General features: G+C 40.1%; 2 protein-coding genes across 2 annotated transcripts in view; one reads left to right on the top strand and one right to left on the bottom strand.

Annotated features, from left to right (window-relative positions):
* The first annotated feature begins 1,503 nt into the window (after positions 1-1,503).
* Positions 1,504-2,345, top strand: LOC131281527 (uncharacterized). Its single transcript, XM_058310863.1, has 2 exons — positions 1,504-2,024; positions 2,096-2,345. Exons 1-2 carry the CDS (start codon positions 1,521-1,523, stop codon positions 2,303-2,305), a joined length of 714 nt encoding a protein of 237 aa, XP_058166846.1. The 5' UTR covers positions 1,504-1,520; the 3' UTR covers positions 2,306-2,345.
* A 5,872-nt stretch (positions 2,346-8,217) lies between these two features.
* The window catches only part of LOC131294135 (SCY1-like protein 2), a 60,980-nt gene continuing 47,835 nt past the window's right edge, over positions 8,218-21,362 (bottom strand). Inside the window, exon 19 of the mRNA XM_058322179.1 lies at positions 8,218-8,733. Coding sequence (XP_058178162.1) covers positions 8,218-8,733 — 516 coding nt within the window. The remainder of the gene's footprint in view (positions 8,734-21,362) is intronic.

The following is a 21,362-nucleotide window of genomic DNA, read 5'->3' as shown; positions in this document are numbered from 1 at the left end:
TAGGAATTGCATTCTAATGGTCATAGTTTACCGAGGCGAGAAAAGCATTGCAGCGAGGCTCTAGCATGTAATCCGCTTAGTAGTTACTATGTGGGGCCGCTTCTTGACCGTTGGGTTATCTGAAATTTCTCTAATTTACGAGTAAATTAGAACTTACTTGCAATGCGGGTAGCCTCCACGGTTGCATCCATGTATTGATAGATCGTAACGGATCCTTGGTACTGGGTCATGGGGCCAATGACCACATCGCTCGAATTCGTCAGGTTCACGATACTGGTTGCCGCTGGCTGGATGGCCCCTTGCGTCGCAGCACTTCCGCTTCCGGCCGGTCCAACGTCGGAGTGATTCTGGTGGGCGGCCATGCTAGGGTTGTCCGTGCTCTGCGCGTACCGTGCACCGACCCCCAGGGGACCACTGGTCGGGATGGCATTGTGTTGATGGAAACTATTGTACCGCGGGTGAATACTCATTAGCGCGTTCGCGACCGAATCCGGAATCGGGGTTGCCGTTGACGTGCTTCGATTGTCCATGCTTGGGGGCAATTTTCGTTTTTATTTTTATTGCTTATTCTCACCGATCACGTAGAGCAAATGTATTTCTTACGCCGGCCACGATCCTCCGTGCGGGACGTGAAATCCTTCAAGTCTCCGTTTTCAGCGCCGATCGCGGACAAGTGATCGCGAGGAAATCTCAACCGATACTACGAGCCGAAAGCTGCGAACAGCACTTGCCTCCAGCAGGGCGAAGCTTTTGTGTGAGTGTAGCACAGATGTGTCTTACGCCGACTGAAAGTGATCGTCAATTAAGGGTTGCGCGGGAAATTTCGCAGATAGAATGTTGGACCGGTTTTTGTTATGAATCACCGGCGAGACAAACCTCTCGCGAACAATAGCAACGTAATGGGACAAACCCCGAAAACCCAAACATATTCTACAACGACCGTCGAGTTATGTTATGCTGCCCAGAGGTAACTTGTGAACGATGCACCAGCCGTTCATCTTTAATACTTCTTATTTAGGATATCCAGATTATACCTCTTTTGAATCCAACAGCCGTGAACATATATTATGTTTTATTATTCAATCAGTTAACCCATTCCGACAAGCCTCTTTCATTTTTCGCTTGTTTAAGCTGATGGGCTTAATTTGAATTAAGAAAGCAGTACTATAAGAGCGATTGGCTAGTTTAATGCTGCTAAAAGTAGTAATTCGACACGTTTCACAATGAAAACATAAATACAGTGAGATTTTTATTTTCTAAAACCATTTGGAAAATTTCTCGTTGGTCAGTATACATACCCAGTTCAGAACAAACTTGTAAAATATAACTACCTACATCTAACACGCATCTCTGGATGTTAACTTCGATTTCAAAATGAGTTTCAGCACAATGCTGAATACATCAGCGTCAGCTAGCTAGGACAACAACCCCGAGCATGAATGTCAAGCTGCTTGTGTACTGTCAAAATTGTTTTTGTTTACATTCAACTAGCGATAGAAAACATCGGATTTCGTTTCGTGATGGCTTCAACGTGTGAAATCGAAGCAGGTGAAAATTCAGGCTCTCCCAAGAAAAGTGGAAATGTTATCAAACGAAAACAAAGACCACAATGTGCAGCGAACAGTACAAACAAGGCGTTTCAAACCTATGGCCCCCAGTGTCCGCAAGAAATAGCGGCTGCCGTGGATGGTGTTTTCCAATCGGTGGGATTAGAATCATACGTGAACACGTTTGCCATTCGATCAGAGGAACGTGCGCTAGAACGCATGCAAAATTGTCCAGAGTTTTTGCAATGTGCATCGTGGAGTGAGATGCTCGATTCGACAGGTTTTCGTGAAACGTGCAATAATGAAATTCCGCTGGCACTGCAAACAATTGCCTATACGGAGAAGTTTCCGGAGCCGGAACATTGCAAAGGCGTTGATTTTCAAATGCTGTACTTAAATCTTGCCAGTATGATGATGGGGCAGCCGGTACGCCGTATGAACGTAGCCACCCAGAAACTACTAAAGCAGGTGTATGAGGTATGCTCTCGGAGTCTCGGAATGTCGCCCTCAAATAACATTTTCGTATACTCGTTTTTCTTCCCTTGCAGGAAACACTTGCTGAAGCCTCGAAAGCTGATAACAAGGAAGAAATAGCACTTTTGCAAGAAAAATTGAAAAGAATGCGTAAACCGATGCAGTCAAAGAGTGAAGCTGAAATGATGAACCAGACTCCGGAATCGATAGATGCCGAATGTTTTAGCGATCCAAATATTAATCCTTTTCAACTGCCTATCGAAAAGTGCACTCGAGAGGCGTAATAATGGAGGAGGTACGGAAATAAATAGGAACCAATGTAATCACGCTTTGGTTGTTTATTACTTGTATCTTTGGGTCAGGGTTATTACAAATCTCGATATTGTGATAGTTAACATTTCTCTCGTACATCAGACTCAGTTCATTTACACCAAGATAGAGTTAATATTTGACTGGAATACAGTTCCATTAATCGTTTCCATCGATGCTGTGTGCCGCTCGTGAACTATTTTCTGCGATTTTAAAATTTTTCCTTCGATCTGTTTGTATTGTTTTCCTTTAAACGCACCGAAGCATTGTGCGTGAGTGAGTTTAAACTATATGTAAAAAAAACCAAGCTTATACGATTTAATGTGTGTCTTTGGTATCGTTCATGTTGTAGGAAAAATGCTAAATAACCTATTATTTCACGAGAAAATGCATATTTCTTTTGATGTATCCGCTAGTGTTACTTTCAATGAGGATAAGTTTTCTTCTGTAGCTGTTTTGTTCAATAAGAATGAATTGTTTTGCCGATAAACTTCACATGTTAGCAGACTCGGGTGTATATTATTTATAAAAATAGCAATCATAAGTTTACTCATGCTGAATGCTTCGTGTTAAGAAATCATTCATTGCAATCCTATCGATCATCTTTACGATATCATTTGATCGTTAATGGTATTTCACAATATTTTAATATTAACTTTTCTCATAATGCTTCCAAATGCGTGCACGTTTTAGTTTTTGCGCTGATGTTTGGTTCTGAATTTGCTTGCTAACAACTAACATGGTATAATTATACACTCGATTCTTATGCTCGCTTCCAGCGTTCTGATGTTGCTTTTAATTTGAAAATTTAATTCATCCTTACCATATCATTTACATTCACAAACACACATTTATCGTGGGGTAGTTGTATGATGTATTGGCATCCATTGCATGACAACCAATCAATTCAATTCGTCTGATGGATATGATAGGTTTGTAAAATAGAAAATCTGTGAGAGGATTGTCATTTTGATAGGTCGTACGTAAAGTCGAAGCGCAAACTGAATAAGCTTCGATAGAGTCCTACCGGTGGCACGAGAGTGTTTGTTAACGTTAATGGCCAACCAACAACGGTAATAGTTACAATAAGCATGTTAGGCATGCGAGTAAAGCAATGAATAAAATATGTTGATTTTCCATAAGCGATGTTACAAAAATATGCATTTCTGTGTCACGTGCTTTACGCGCTACTTTCTACATTCAGTTTCCTTTCTCAACAGCGTACAATATAAGGTTTTGCAAATTGTACTTTCTGATTTAGATATTGGTTTCACTTGTGTTCCACTTATCTACTGCCCTCGGTCCATTAACAGCCATCTCTTTTTTCGCTAGCTTTTCAGTCACCATTGGTAATAAAATAGCTCTCTGTCTTTCATCGATATCTTTTCCGTATATAGTAACACTTCGACCCTATAAGCAAGCTTCTATTTAGCTTCCATCCGTATAGATAACGAGATTGATATGTGGGAAATTAGTTTAAATAATGATCTATTTATGCACCCGGACATCAGTAACAAATAAATGTGTAGCATCTGCGGAAATGGGTTATCACAGCAATATCCGAAACGGAAAAAGAGGTTGAAGACTTAACATGCTAATTATGTCTTATTGGAGCAGCATATGATATTCTTCTAGGAACCGAACGTTGGTTGTACATGCTTCAGAGGACAGTTTTATCGGATATTATTTACGAGGATTGTCTTCTAGTTCAGATACATCGGTTAGTGTTCTGGCGGATGGTTTTTTGTTTCTTCAATAAGAATGTATGTAGTATTCAAGTCACATTTCACTCACGCTGTTGCAGCATTCCTGTAAAGCTTTCGCCTGTTCCAACACTAGATGTGTTTCGTTCGATCGTTCTAGCTAATGTTAACATGGCAATAAGAAAGTGGCATGAGAAGCATGGAACCCATTCATCTACCTAGGACTGTCCGTGAGATATTTTAATAATTTTTCATGTACATAATTGTTAATTTATGTACGTGTTGGGGGCAAATAGTTTTGACCGATTGTTACGCCTGGCAATGAGGATAACCAAATGTTTATAAAGTATATTCAACAACAATTTTGATCATGCCGTATAATGCGTTTGTATTAGAACGATCGATTATCGAATTTATAAATTTACGAGATGATTTTTTGATATCTTTTGTCGACTTTTGCTTCCCCTTTCGAGACACACTAGTCTAATTTAATGCGCTCTTCCACTTGGGATGCTGTTGAATTGTTTTCTCTTTCGTCACATTTTTCCTAAATCGAATACACCTTCAATGTGATTGCCGCCTGCGGCGGATTCATGCCGATGCAATGCTTATGCTACAACGGGAAACAAGAAACGGACCAACTCGTACGCAATATGTTTTTTTATACCATTAAAAAATCCACAGGATTCCTATAAAAGTGCCGATTCTACCGTGACGCTACTTAATTTTTAGTAAATGTATGTATATCTATATATTTATATATATATATATAGGACTACAAAAATTCGATCCTAGTGCATGGGTGAAATGTATCTTCATGGGGAGTATAATCACATCAATCGAATGGTTTATCATTTATCATCTCTTGATATCTTTGCGTATGCACTATTCCGGCACAGGGCGTCCGATAAGTTTTATTATTTTATTTGACTTCTCCATTGTTAGCTACTACCGGTGGTACACACTGGGTTCATGGTTTTCGTTGAGCAAACATTAAGAACCACGATTTGATATTAGGCAAGATCGAGCGCATGAAGTAACAGAAATGATCCTGGGTTGGATGGTCTGTGATTGTCAAGGATGCGGTATGATATTCCTCGCAGGTCTTTGCCCGGCGAGGAGGAGTATCGAAAGGGAAAGTAATTCAAAGGCGGAAAAGGAGAATAACTATCGTCTATAAGTAGTGCAACACGTGGACACATACGAACATACCTACCTCGCAAAAAGTAAATCTTTGGCTTATATTTTTCATCTGTTCTCCAAGAAATATTATTCAAGAGTCTAGCTCAAAATATTGAATCTTATCGTTAAACATTTGTTACCGTAATATCTAGGAGCACACGTGTGTCTGCAGTAATGTGTATAGTACTCTATGTATACATTCATATTAACCTACAATCATTCCTCCAAATGCTATGCGGATCAACTTTGCCCTTTTTTCTTATCCACTCTACACCGTGATTGTTTGTGTGCTCCGCTAGGTTGATCCTGTTCGTCATGTATATGTACTTCGTCGGAATAAATTAGAATGAACTACGCTATTCTCGTTCAGAGTACTTTAACCCTACATTTCAACTGGTATGAATTAATGTGTGACTAATGTTTTTATGTCTGTTAAACGCCACTTAAAGATTGCAAAATTAACAACTTTTTTCAATGATTTTCATTCTCAATTGAATGAGATATGTACAAGGTATGACGGTCACTCCATACGAACGGAAAACAGTCAATTTGAGCATAAAAATGAGATAAAACCGTAGTTTTCAAGAAGCTTAATTTTTTCTGCTGAAATGTTAGCTAATTGGAACATACATATAAGGGCTGATTCTATAACATTTTTGGATCCAATTGATGTTATCTATGGTTGTCGTTTCGTTTCGTTAGCCCTTAGGTTGAGTTAGAAAATGGTAGTTCAGGTGAGTTTTAGTTTTCGTTTTAATTCCAAATGCCTTACGGTGTGAATCAACTATGCATCCCAACATAATTAAATTCATAAAATCAAACCCCCCTTTTTTTGAAAACAATTTATCCTATGCTGCAATCCCTTGACAGCGTAGGTGAGGTGGAATAATTACGTATGGGTTGATTTTAACGGAAAACAAATCCAGAATTTAAAATCTGCGTCGAAATGCGCGTCCAGCATATCGTCTAGCGTATCCGCTTTTTGCAAATGTGTGTGGAGTGCTGCTCTTTTTTTGTAAAGCATTACCTTCATGTATGGCCATTTATGATTTCTTCTTATACGATTACACATGCTATTACAATGATGCGAATAAACGGATCACGGCGATAGGTAAATTGACATATTTTATGCACTTTCGCCCCACTGGACATTTACTCCCAATTAATCCTCCCCGAATCAGGCCGCATTGTGTCCCTTTCGTTTCGTGCCGTGGGCCATCGAAGGATATGAATATGGATGATGAAATATTTGATCCACGAATTTAATTACTTCACTTTCGCTGATCGGTTGATGGAGTGGTTACAAACCCGTGAAATACTCATAAAAGTGTAAGTGTGTAGGGTGGCGAACGTGAGTAAAAGTAAATTTAATGTCATTCTTCTTCAATTTGCAGTAGGCTCAGATTATCTGTGCCAGGCATGGTTTTCACAAATCAAAGTCAAAAGTTTTCCAGGTGGCACAGTGTTTTCTCATTCTGTCCTCAATGGGCATGGACATTTCCTTCCAGCACCAGGCCAAAAATTAAGTATTCAACGCAAAAACCGTGCCAACGACGTACCGTTCAGCCATTAGTTTACCTGATTGCTAGCCGGTTTGGAAAATTGGTGCTGGAAAATTCACATCACGTTTGACAAAATTTTCCTCCTAATCGTTGCTAGGGCAAAAGGTGGAGGTAACCATGGCAACGATCATACGGTTGCTTTCACGCTGAAAGCTTAGTTGAAAAGTTCGTTCCACTCGGTATGCTACGAGGAAAATTGTGGAAGGATTGTGGAAATTTGAGTTTCGAATGAATATGACCACCATACGCGTGGCAAGGATTAGTTCTCGGGGACTTTCTTTGCTCGTGATGGACGGGATATGTCAGTAGAGTGAAGTGTTCATTTCCAGTACAGAGCAGAATCAAAAGTGTCTCTGTCGGATGGGAATTTCGATTAGTTTCATCATTCTGCTACTAATCCGATGGAACGACTCCACAAATTTACTGTTTATGAAACATTAACATTGAATAGACGAAGTAATCACGTCCAGCGTGATAGTATGTGGTACGCTTTACGATAAATTAACGTGCCTTGCATCCATAATTTAACGGTTCAGTAATGCTATGTTTCTGTATTTATTCTACTACTACTGGGAGTTCGGTTGGTTAGTAAATAGAATTTTCCAAAAAATCTTTCAACCGGAACGTAAAGCTGATGGTACTCAAAGAATCAAACGTTCTCAATAACCAGACCTGGAATTCGGTAACCATTTGACCAGGAATCGTTTCCTAAAACCTTCCATTCTGCCAACGATACACGGTGGGTTGTTTGCCAAACGTTATGGTACCTGCTTCGGATACTGTCGTGGGCTCCGGCCGGAATCACTTTTCCCCACAACAGTGTCGCACCACGGCTGGTGCTTAGTGTTGAATAAATATTTAAACGTTTGCTCGCACCGATTCCGTTTTCCAAGCTGGGAAAAAGGGTTCGGTTATAGTTTGGGGCCAACAGATGGAACCTAGCAAAGAGCCGTTGTGACCGATACCCAGTGTGGGTGTTCATTTTTGATAAGGGATCGTACACACAGTGAAAAACGGGCAGGAAACCCGAAGTATGGTAGATCCTTTCGTTGGAAATGCAAGTCCTTGTCACATTCGATGCCAGATGTTTGGGGATAGTTTGAAATCGTCCTTAGTTTGAAATCGGAAATAGTACACACACGCACGATCATACATGCCCACTCCTATCGGCTTTTGTGCGGGTTGCTCTGTGCGGACAGGATCCATTTTGTTTCTCATTGATTGGGCTATAAGAAAGTGGTAGTTCTTTGAGCAGGGTTATCAGTAAGATGGTGGAAATGTTTGATGAATATTTCCCGCCCAACTTACTCCAGATCTCACAATATAATTGAGTGAATTAAGTGGAAACAACGCCCACCCAGCAGCTGATTATCAAGAAATAGTCCATTTTGTTGAGGGTTTCATCCTCCAACGGCACGCAGTCCTTGGCAGGAAGCCTTACTAGCGAAGACTGCTCCCACCGAAGGTGGTGGGTGTTTTTGAGCCCCCGATTGAAAGTGACGTGGGTGGCGGTTGTGGTGATACGCGTGACCCTGCCCCCGTCCCTTGTGAGGGTCCACCTACGACCGCACCCAGTCCGGCAATGCTGCTCGACCTGTGGCCAGGTCCGTACGGAGACACGGCGATGTTGCTGCTGCTGCCGCTAGGTGACGGACATTTGGCGAACTGGTTCGCGATGGCCAGTGAAGACGGACTGGCGAGCGTTGATCGGGCGGTCGTAAGTGACGTGGGACCACCGCTGGGACCGGCGCTGGGAGTGTTGGCAGTAGCTAGGTTAGCCGCCGATGTTCCCCCTGGGCCAGCGCTAGTAAGCTTCTGGGTGCCGGTGGAGGTGTTGAGGGCTGTGGCGGACGCAGACAGGGGTGTGTGCGGTCTGGGTGCTGGCTGTTGCTGTGTGCTAGGGCTAGTACCGCTGGGCGTGAATCTATCTTTGGTCATTAGTGCGTACAACTGTCGCTGCAATTCAGAGAGGAATGGTCGGTTTTTGTTGTTTTCGGTTCCCAGGTGACGGTGATGATGGTGATGACGATGACGATGATGCAGGGTGCCGATGGTGATGGTTGAGGCAGTGAGGATGATGGTTAGCGGGTTTGAGCGAGTGAAAATGGGTGAAAATTATAGTAAAATGATATTGCTCGAAAGCAGTGACATGAGATTGAATCGGAAGTTAGGATTGATTAAAACACGGTTTCAAATGAGTTTGTAAAATGAGAGAAAGAGACAGGGAGCGATAAGGAAGAGGGAGAAAGAGAAAGTTTGAGAAAAAAGAAAGAGATAAAAGAGACTACCATGAGCAGCTGGAAGTAAGAGCGTGGCTACGCAACAAGGCAATCGTACACCAAAGTCGAGCATTCACCATGCAAACAGATATAATGGCACAATGAATAATAATTTAACACCAACACATGACACGATGCTTACGACACATTGTATGAAATGTAATTAAAAATAAAGTTGTTAATGCACTTCAACTATTATGAAACGATACCCGATATTCTATGACTCTTTGTAAAACAAACGTAATTTATCGGAAAATAGGTAAAGGTCCACGTAGAGGAGGAAAAGGTTTTAATCAAAATAGGTTTGTAATTCGTGAGGCAGCATGTTGAAATTTGAGTAGCTCATCATTACTTGATGTGCAATTCGAATAACGTTCTTTGGGATTAATGTTGTTCTAAAATGTTGTTCCAAATATTGACCAGTAACGATTATTAAGGGTAATTCTCTGCTTCAATCACAGATGTTACTCTCTTTTTATTGAAAAATGATTTTAGATTGATTATGCTTCACAATTATAATTATCAATGTCTACATGTGTATAAAAGATGAGTTTCAGATTAGTTTCATCAACCAGCGAAACTGTGATACCACCACTATAATTGTGCGGAAAAGTGCCGTAAGGAAAATATTTACTAAAAAAACCCGGACAACCAAGTTCCAAGCACACGTTTTACATCCCTTTGCAATACATCCAATTAGTTTTTTTTAAATTTTACCAGCATGCAAACGACTGTTGAAGTGTATAATTAATTTGCTGATCGCTCGCAAATGACTGCTTGCAGCTTCAATTATGGGCAGTGTGTTGATAAATGAAATTGACTTATAAAATTTCCACTCGATGATTAAATATCCGGAAATGTGATTAATTTTTCAATATTTCTTTACACAGGCATTTCGCACACTAGCGTACTCATTCGAAGCGTTACATGATGGTGCTTTCGATGTTTCATGAAACACAGAGACAAGTTGATCGTTTTTAGTTTTTTTTTGAGTTTTTTGGAAAAAAATCGATGACGAATGTAGTTACGTTACGTCTCCTCTACGTTGGATGTGAGTCAATCGATCGCTCGATTTATGACACATTCACAATGATGTGAGAAAAGTTTCGAACGTTTTTGATCAGTGAAAACAAGATGCAGGGCGATCGACAAATGGTGCGTTAGTTAGCCAGAAAACGAATACTATACAGACCAGTAAAATAAGTTACTTTTTTTTTCTACAGTAAAGCATTTCATTCTTCGACAGGAAAACACGAACGGGTTGAAAGACGAGCAAGCTGAAATTAACCAAGTAAGAAATAGATATTGTAATTTCGACTCTAGTAGAGGCATACCGATTCGGTTAAGAAATCAATTGCATGCGAAGTTTAGAGATTGCATGTCAGAGAGTATCGTACGACTTTCCCAATCGAAGTAATTACATGCTGTGGTAAAGATTAGAGAATATTTTCGATAGCATTAGGAAGCAGTGTGTATTTAACGAACATTCTCTACCTGAAACGTGTATATCCTGAATTTACAGTTTTAGGTTAACAGTTTTTAGTTTTAAGTTCACAGTTTGTACGATGGTGATCGATGGCGGTGGGTATCGAAGGTAGTTAGTAAATTTAGTTTCTTTACCCCTTATCACTTATTTTGGAGTCCTTCGCCGGAGGATGTGTGGGAGGATCCGATGCGTCGATTAAAACAACCATAGCGAAACGCATTTGCGTGTAGCTCTACGTTTCGCTTCTATAACCAATTACCGACGTGTAGCAAACTGTTCACCAAGCTATTCTACAGTAGCTTTTGAAATGATTTGTGGAGAAGCAATGAGTTCCAATTCGTTGAAAACAAAGCGAGAATTTTGCTGAACGACACACAGTAAGCTACGGACTAGGAAGGTTAACAACTACATCACCGAACTACGGAAGGTTTTCCAATCACAGTACGCAACGGAACACGATCGTGGTGGCGATCGTAACAAACGTTCTAAAAGACGCTAGGCGCGTATGCTACGGAGAGAAACTACTCATCAGCAAACTACGCAACATCAGTCCACGATTTTCAACCAACGGCAAGACGCTCTAGGGCCTACGATCGTTTGGGTAAAACCATCGATCCTACGAGCTACGGTTGACTACGGAAACGGACGGGCTATCGCCATAAGGCTCGTCGACCGCTTTCTTCGCGGCAGTACCACTTCAGGGCTTACCTCACGTTGGGGCGGGTGGACAATGCATTCATGCTCTGACCGTGTTCGGACACTCCAGCAAACCGACTACAACTCGTACTGCGGGAGTGGCAAGGGTAGGCTGGCAACAAGTACGGGTGGTTTGATTCCCAACCGTCTACAGTGGGCTTTTTGGGGTGTGTTTGATGTGTGTTCGGACTTCACAGATGGCGGAGTGGTGCTGGCGGTGGCCATTTTCGCTATACGCTAGTGCTTTCGCTGGTCGAACAGATGAAGGTGAGGCTGGTATCGGTTTAGGGTTCGGTAGTGCGAATTTCCAGCCAACACACGTGCACACTAACGGAAAACTAAGTTTGCTTCTTTAAGTGCGCCATTTGTTAGGGAATAAAAGTTCGCTATGCACTGACAGTGCCAGGGCGTTCCACCGTTCGTACGTTTTATATGTTCTAATCGCAGCTTTTACGCAGTGCTTTGGTGTGGTGGGTCTCTACTCAACTAGGCAAAAGGCATGGGACATGCGGTCGGCTAGGGTTGGTGGCTCAGAGCCTTAGATGTTTTCTATTTCCACACTGTGGGGGAGACAACAAGTGGTGGTGGAATGTTGGGGCCGCCAGGAAAGCGGAGGATTGGTTTTTCCCGACAACTTTAATTGAACGACTAGTGGTGCGGTGGTGCGTGAGCATTTCGCTTTAACGATCATTATCCACGCTAAAGATGGACGATGATCGGGGGCGGTTTTTAGTGACTTTTTCCAGTACGGATTTGAAGTTTTTGGTGTTCAGTATCTGAAAGTATACAGATGGTTGTGGTGAACAAACGGATGCCAAGCGGTTTGGTTTTCGATGCACGGGATGTGGGTCATGCAATGGGGGATGGTGATGCCAGATGGTGAGGTGGTGTGGAATGGTTGTAGATGAAAAACCATGGTTTGGGTTTGAGTGCAAGCAAGGGCAGTGAGTGAAGAAAAAATAAAATTGGCTTGTGTTAAATTGAAAGTGAAATTATTGTTTCCTGAGATAAAACCAGTTGGAATAAAATTACGGATTCGTTTGAGTAAAACAAAAACGTACAAAGTTTTGTTATCTCTACAGGTGGACTACAGAACTAACAAGTGGGAAGCTAAATTCTATACCGGGTGCGAATCTCGCCTGCATCAAATTCATTATCAAGAAAAGTTGCTTTTTTACTTCAGTTTAGTCATTCGTCAACTTACTAAAGGTTCTACTATACAGACTAGTGTTCTACTGGTACGATCTTACTTGTTCCAAAGGTCCGATGCCAGAGAGTCGAAGTGGAAAACACGCGTGGTGTTAGCTACTGCTGCTGCTTACAAAGTGGACCACAATAGAGTTCATTTGATTTTTGATTCTTCGTTAGGTTTCTCCTTTCCGTTACAAATATCACTACACATCAATTGAGACATCGAATCGGTTACATCATGTAGAGTTTGTTAACGGTGGAGCTGGAGATATCGTTTAGTTTGAACACATAAAAATTGTGATTAAATGTACATGTTTTGATTCATTCCAGCCATGGCGCCATCTTGGTGTTTGTGTTGACGAAGGATTGTGCTGAGCGTTGTTTGATCATATGTTGCTTTGATTGGTATTCTCTTACGCTAGGATATTTTTCAAATATAACTTGACGGCTACGTTGACAAGCTTGAAAACGTGATCGCAAAATTGCTGCTAGAAACCGGTGCCGTTTACATTTACATCTGCAGAAAATCTCGTTTTTTGTTTCGGTTGCTCCCAACAAATTAGCGTCCCCCCGTCTGCCTGGGACACTTCGGTTGGGAATGGTGGTGGTGTTGTTACAGTGGTGTCGTACTTGTGGCATGCTGTAGTTCTGTGTACATTTGCTACCGTTTACTACGTGGTTGGTGTCTCCGTTATGGTTTATATCATATTTTATAGCTATAACGTTAGCTTTCTTTAAATATTCTTGTTTCTAATCTATGTAAGGTTTTGGTCTAGATAATGGATAGATTAGAAAAGAATAGTGTCCGTGCTAGTGTGTGTGTAGTAGTGTTAAGATCAAGCACACGATAGACACCGAGTTCAGTTTGAAGTAGCGAAAAACCTTTAGATGTAGAATATGCGATAGTATACAAGAGGCCTAGCAGAGGGCACACAATAGTAAACTACGGATGAAGTAGAGCTGTTGCATGTTACGGATGCGTTTACATCGATCATTCGTCGTTCCTTTGCATGGTCCCGGTTTTTGGGTGGATACGTTTGCGGCAATTACATTCAGTAGCGTACAGGACAGGCCTATAGAGTGGGTTACACTGATGGACACCTTTAGTCTCTAATTTCATGCACACACCCGAGTCGCCGGAAGGAGAGACGAAAGTGAGTCCAGGTGACAGATGTGAGAGGGAGAGAGTAGTGAAGTGTTGGATACGGAATTCCGGAAGGTGCTCCGCACAGGAACGCACACCATCCCCGGACGGTCGCTGAAGGTTGAATCAGTGTTCCGGACATCTTCCGGACGGGTCAAAGCTTCGGCTCAGGGCTCTCACTTGCCAAGCACCTGCCGTACGGCATCGTCCCAGCGAGAGCCCGACCCGTCTCAGAGCTTGAAGCTCTTGCGCAGGTTCTTGATCGCCTTTTTCTGGCTCTTCTGGAAGCTGCGCTGGAAGTTGCTGCTGGCGCTAGGGCTAGTGCGCGAGGCCGGCGCGTACGACAGTAGATCCAGCGGCTTTAGGTTGGATATTTTCGACGACTGCTTCACGACGGTCGACTGGACGGTCGACTGGATGATCGCCAGGGGTTTTCGGTTTGTTTTCGGTTCGTGATTCGTGTAGTTGTGGGCATGTATGTGTGTGTTTTTTTTTTAACATTCACAATTCCATCGGAGCAGATCAAATTAGCACACCGCAATAGCATTAGTCGTGTTGTTTGTTTGTTATGAGAATCAACAACATTTCAGTGTATTTCAGGAATTAATGAAAGAAAGAAAACAGAGAGAAAGATAAAGAGAAAGAGAAAGAGACAGAGAAAAAGACAAAGAAAAAAAGAAATCTTTTGTAGGAAGCACATTCTGTACCCAATTCGTAACAATACGTATCGACGTGAGTATGTTCTTTTGTCAGGAGTTTTGTTTTGCTCAATTCTGTTAATTTTTCCGTGCCATTCTGTTTCTGGTGCCCGATTTTGTTCTGTGTTCATCTTGATCTGTGCTTGTAGGCATATACTGATGGCATTGTTTTAGAAGTGATGTGTTGATGCTGTACATGTTTCTCAACTGTTTTGAGCTGTTGTGCGAGTGTCCGCTCTCAGCCAACGCCAGCCGTGGGCAGCCATGGTGGTCGTGACACTTGGTCTAGGTGTGCGAAAAGCGGTGTAAATCGATGCGAATAGCATCCAGCACTACGTGTTTTGGTGTCCAGAGCGAGTGAAAGAGAGACAGAGCAAGCTGATTGGTTGGCGTTCGATTTTTTGGTTTGTCTATTTGTTTTTGTTGTTGCTGTTTTTGTGGCGTGTTCCGCTAAGATCACCGATCGTGCTGCTGGCGATGTGATTGTGGCGTGCTGTAAAGTTGTTAACATTATGCTGGACCAAGTGAGCTCTGTGCACTAATCGATCGGTGGGCAGGTTTGGCTGCAGTGTGTTGTGTTCTTTGTGGGCAGTGCTTCCGGTTGCTTTTGAACGTGAAAGTTGTATTGGTGCTTGTCCGTTATGGAAAACTTGTGTAAGCGACGTGCTGCCGGTTTAAGTTCTATCAATTTTAAAATCACGTAACAATGCTTCTTGTTGCATAAAGGTGCGAGGAAAGGTTAGTTGCATTTTAAAAAGTTAGATAAAATATATTTTAGTAAATGCTTTTTGCGATCTGTACAATAGTATACGAGAACAAAATATTGGATAGCTTTTGGTATCAACAAAACTATGCAAAAACATGGTCAATGATAAAGATAAAGATATGTATAAAAATCAATTGATGTAAAACTAAAGGATACTACAGGATGTTCAGACTACACCTTTTCTTTTACATACGCGCGTAGATAGTGTTTAAATGAGCCATTTTTCCATGTAGGGATTGTTTTACTTTCCTAACATGGAGCATATGTTTCGGTAACAATAATTCTTTCGACGATATGTTTTAAGATTTGTCCTTTCCGGTTTAGTTTGGAAGTGAGTTGAAAATAATATATCTTTACAATTGCATACGGATTTGTTTAATTTTAACGATAGTTGAAAATAGACGTTTGCCCATTTTTATAGGCCTAGGAGCTGTAAATTAGTCTGGGGGAGTAATGATCGTTTGTACCGATTATAATAAGTATTTACTTCGACGCAAACGATTGACAAATACATTAAATTCATCGAAAATGAACGCTAGACGGCAAATTAAACGATGGTTAAAAAAACAAATCCGTATGCGGTTCCGCCTATTGTTCAAAATTTTTTGTTTGACAGTTTAAATATTGTATCCCCAATCACCATCTTTTCATATCGTATGAACATAAAATTTTTTTCTTGTCTAAGTTTTTTAGAGCCAAAACTAGTTTGGCTCAAATTTTCAGTCCCTTTGGTATAACAATTTTAACACGCACTCCACTTTGTGCTATCACCCATGCAAAAACTTTCTTGGTGCAACATATATGGCTGTTTATTTACACTCCTCTAGAGAAATTTTTCCCTTATATAAAAAAACTCAATGACGAAAGTGAAAGTTACTGTGTACCGCGCTCTTAAATCTTGATTTTGTGCTCACCTGCAAAGGATTAAGGTACAAAAGATTAAGCCTTCAAGAAGTTTTTGTTTTTTCATTTCTTCATTCGCACATTGTGCTGGGAATTGGGCGAGTATATCAGACCAAGCTCGGTAGCGATGGTCGACAATAAAATCATTGTAAACGCCCGCTATGCGTGGGATGTGGAGCTCAACAAACTTTTCCAACCGTTGGAAGTATCGTGCCATGCCGGAAATGAGAACAAATGACAGCTATCAAGAAATATGGCTGCTCTGGAAGTAACGTTGCGAATTACCATTTCGAACGTGCCACTGGTTGGCTGTAATCACCAGTGGCATGGATGAGCAAAAGCATAGGGTGTGAGCACATGTACCACGTATGCAACGCTGGGAATGTTACATCCGCGTAGCGCCGTAATACATCATACTGGATTAGGAGTTTAGTTGCGTAATGAAATACCCAAAGCATTCCCGACACAGCATGTTGGCTCCCTGGACAATTGAAAATTCGTGAGCTCTACAGCTGCCGAGTTGCAAATTTCCTGGATGGTGCCAATGAGATTGTGCCAGAATGGAAAGGTTCACTGCTATGGTTTTCAATTGCATTCGGGAGTGTGTTTTGGAGCATGTGCTTTGATCAGTAGCATGATTGGGAAAGCATTGCGGGTACCATGCAAAATGGCATGCGGGTAAAATTAGGCACTGTGCGTTGGAAAATAAGTTTTGTTAGCGATGTTTCTTTAAAGAAAGTTTATATAAATCATGTCAAACCAAATGTAGGCGCCTGGTAGTTTGAAGGAGTACTTTTGATGGAGACGCCTGGTAGTTTAAACCAGGGGTTTTGATGGAGGCGCCCAGTAGTTGGTACGAAATTTTGAAATGTGGAAACCGAATGATGAAAATGATAACCAATTCAATACTAATTTTAAGGAGTCGAATTTTGAGGAGCTACAGCATTTTTCGCAGTTTCAACAAACAACTAACAAGTGCCTCGTTTCGGGACACAGTTTGCGTTCCATAATGGCAACAACGCCCCACGTATGGCATAGCAACATTACCGTTCTACAATGTTACATTCTATGCCTAACATATAAGGCAGAAGTTTATATATGGACGATATTTAATGAAGAACGGTAATGCTTGTAATGGCAGAATATGTTGCCTCATTGTTCACGGAGGCTTATAGTGCTTCATGACACATTCAAAGAATAGTTTCATCCAAAGTGAATTTCCAAAGTGAAAAGCTCCTAGGCTTGTTATAACTCTGATGAAATTCGAATACGGCCAAAAAGACGGCGTATTTATCTAGAAAGCATAATGGCACATTGATTTATAAAGCATACAACTGTATTGCAAGGAATAAACCGCGTATAAAACGGTATATCATATGAAATCAGAAAAACCATAGGAATGGTGTATCAAAGAAATAGCGAAGCGAAGGTACTTTTTTTGTTAAAATCCATCAGAACTGAAAGGTATGACTGCGATAGAAACAGAAATAAATAACGACGGTTGTGCCATTGCTACAAGGGGACAGATTTTATCTGTAACACTATAGTGGCAACTTTTTTAATTGCAAACAATGCAACCGACTCAGTTTTCAGCACCTGCAGTAAGGATGGCGAGTGTAAGGTAGGTGCGGTTTCCATAGTGCACTCAAGGAAATGGTTATGCCTGGGCTCTGGCAAACGGAAATGGAAAAGTTCTGCTTTAACGGCGCACAAAAAGTTGCGGCAATATGGGCAAAAAAGGTCACCACTGACTGCTTTTTACTTTGGGTTAGGGTACGGCAGCTTAGTTTAAAACTAAATTGTATTAGAGGTAGCACTGAAGTTGAGATGGAAAACAATACTAAAATAAAATAAAATATAATAAGATGTTTTGCAGAGAAATAGAAAGCTATATAAATAGAAAAAGAAAACTTTGCCAACATAAGAACAATGAAGGGGTGTTAATTGAATGGTAGAAATTTAAAAAATATGTTGTAAAATTAGAACACTAGTATAGATAATAAGGAAAAGCATTTGGAATTCTTACAACACGAATTCCAAGTAACGAGTTACTAAAATATTTACACAGGAAGCCAGTGAAGCGATGCAGCTTGTGCTGAAAGCGGAGGCATAATATTGAGAAGGATGAAAAACAATAGAAATTCACGCAATCAAAAAGCATGTACACATTTCGTAGACACAGTAATAGCAACTGTTAGCGCAATATGCATCTGATGCAGGTTTAACGGACGAAGTGACACTAAAACAAGATCATTGGTTCTCGGGCAGAGAATGAGTAAACATTTGAATTAAAATCAACGAATAAGAGAGGAAAAAACAACATGAGTGAATGTAAATTGTAGGAATACAAAATTCAATCTTTTCCTTCGATTTTGACCGATTGTTATTTTACTGGATTGTCCAAGCAGCTACTTAAGAGTAGATATGTTTACTTAAAACTAGTTGTTATGAAGTATGTTCCATGTCGTATTTAATTTAATTAAAACTAAGGAAGAAATTAATAGCATGGTGTATTATTTTTATAGCGAAAAAGTATACACCGACGACTAACATAGAACAGACAGATTGATCTTTAGAGATAACATAGATGATATAGATGATTAACATTAAACACACATACACATAAGCTTCCACCCAGTTGACATACGATAGCAAGAGAGAGGCAGATAGCTTTTTGTTCTACGGGATCCCTGCTGAACGACGAATGAACGGTTATTGTTGATGTTGTTTGGTTTGTTTTTTTCATATTTTGTTGTGTTGTGTATCCCAACCAATCACTGTGGTGAATGTACAAAGAGCAAGTGTTCACAATGTTTCATTTTTATGGGATTGACATTGAATGATTGCACACTTTAAATACATCTTATACTTCTAAAAGTCCGTGAAAAATAATCTTGAGGGTTTGGAATTTTTTGAAAGAGGTACGCTTACAGTTTGTTCCCTATTTTATAACTACAGACAGCAGCAAGCAAAAGATCTACACAATGAGGCAGTCGTAGCCACGTTCTTACCGTTTATGTTACTAAAAACATGGGTATCTGAAGGGAAAGGTAGAATCAGTCTGTGAATCCTTTATTTAGCGATTAGTTATAGAGAAGTTGGTTTTAGAAAAGAGACTCTTGTTAAATTTGAAATAACTATTATAGAAAAAATAGTGGCACGGAGAACTATAGGAACGATAGTTGAGATAAAATAAGATCGTCAAGGGATTTATAAAAGTAAACGCTATGAATGTGTAAATATTTACAATGAACGCATTTCTTCGTAATTCAATAATAAATGTTATAGGTTAAGACCAAACAGTACACTTGATACCTTGTTATCAGCACGAGTGCCATTAATATTTTATGTTTTTCGACCGAAACACTGAAGGAGTAACGTAGTTATTCATGAGAATACCCGGTTTAGTTTAACAAAAAGGTTTAATTTTGCAATTTCAATGTTCAAACGTTTTCGTTACTCGCTGGAAGTTCACGTTGTACTCTTAAAAATTACATGAAACGTAATGTTAATAATTTTTGGAAATCAAGTTGAATATGTTGCGGTATATTCACTAGATCAATGAATTATTATTTTTAAAATTTTGAAATACATCGAAATACAGTAATCTATAATTCATAATATTTTACCCACAATTAAATGATCTTTTTAAAATGAGTTTCAATACCCTGCTATAAACACAAGTTTTAAATTATTTAGACGTCATAATAATATCTGCGTTAAAAAATATTCTTCAGTGATTCAAACACGTTACTTATTACCTATTGATTGTCAGCATGAATACGAGAAAAGTTTCAAAGTTTCAGTACAATGCAAATTCAATCTGAATATATCATACCATTCTTACATTTAGATAAACACACACAATCACAAAGAGAAACAGACATTCAACACCCACCATGGTTAAACAAACCTAGTTGGTTGGCCCAGTACCGTTGGCCGACGTTTCACGTAGAGCATCGATTCTTGTCTAGTAAAATCGTTGTTTTGTGTTCTATTTTTTACTGCAAACACATCTTACTCATGTACTTACGTGCTATCGGTATTTAGTGCACTGGGGTAATTCATTGTCGTTGTTCACAGTCTACTTTGGAAACGTATTTTATGTGTGTTATGTGTTGATCATCTTCCACTATCTTCGTCGTTCTTGTTGGTGCAACATAAATGACATTTTGCCGAATTTAATTAATCCTTGAAAGCACAGTTGGCAAAAACTTTGCCGTCGCTAACATCTTTAGTTATATAGAGTTGCGTTCAATTCAAATGAAACGAGAACGCGTATCAGCAATGAAAGTGATTATACAAATGAAATGTTTGCTTATGCTCTGCCCGTGATTGCAATGAAAATGTTGTAGTGTAGTTGAGTTCAGCTGATGCAATTTGAAATATTTTTACAGTATTTTGTTCGGTGTACCACATGCTTTTTTACATACTAATACAGTTAACGTTGAATGTCGATTGCCAGTCGAGTTGAATTGTCAAATTTTGCTATGATTTTCATGATCAATCCCTTAACATTTGAATGCCAATACATGTATAACAATTTAACGTTTGCGATTCGTTTTAAATTCTTCTCCGTGCTTCTCAATATTATTGCCATGGTCTAGCGAAACTGGGGGTTTTGAAAGTGTTATATTACATGCCTAAATTGCCATTAGAGTCCCTACATAGTGTTTCTTTTGATTGTTTGTGTTTCGTTTTTATTTCTAATAGCAAATTCGATCCAATGTAAATTTCAAAAACGAAAAGATTTTAAAAAATTTTAAAACCAAAATTTCAATAAACAATTAAATCAACCAGTCATGGAAAAACAACCAGTATCTTCCGGTCCGACAAAAAGAATCAAAATGTGAGTATATTCACAGCCATATATTAATGCAGTCAAAATGAAACATTTAGAAAACGCAATAAAACGGATCATTACAATGGAGTCGTTATAAAATATTTTAAATCACGCCAATTAGATAAAATGTAGTTGGAAAATTTAGAGGGAATTTCAGAATTAATGTTTCGTTTTGTTGAAAATAAACCAAAGCAAAAATTCAATCGGACGCTGGAAGAAAAACAGAGTTCACGCCAATAAGAACAATTTAAGACAAACAAAACAGTAAAACTGTGAGCCAACACACGTGACAGAACGGAACCGATGGCAAAGAAAGTGAACCGTGAAAATGGGTGATGGTGATCGAGCTCGCCACAAACATGGTGTGGTGGCGGGGGCCGAATGTGTGCCATGTGTGCCATATGTGTGCCATGTGTGTCACCAGATGTGCGCATGTGTGTTTGTGTGTCTATGTGTGTGCAGGTGTTCTGATGCGTATGCGGTGGGGTTTCGATTGTTTGGTTTTAACGACTAAACGTAATATTAAGTGACGGACACTTTCGTACATAATTGTTTCGAGTTTGACTACTAGAATTTCCA

Source organism: Anopheles ziemanni, chromosome 2, assembly GCF_943734765.1.
Source record: "Anopheles ziemanni chromosome 2, idAnoZiCoDA_A2_x.2, whole genome shotgun sequence".
Lineage (NCBI taxonomy): Eukaryota > Metazoa > Arthropoda > Insecta > Diptera > Culicidae > Anopheles > Anopheles ziemanni.
This window is presented reverse-complemented; position numbering and strand designations above follow the sequence as displayed.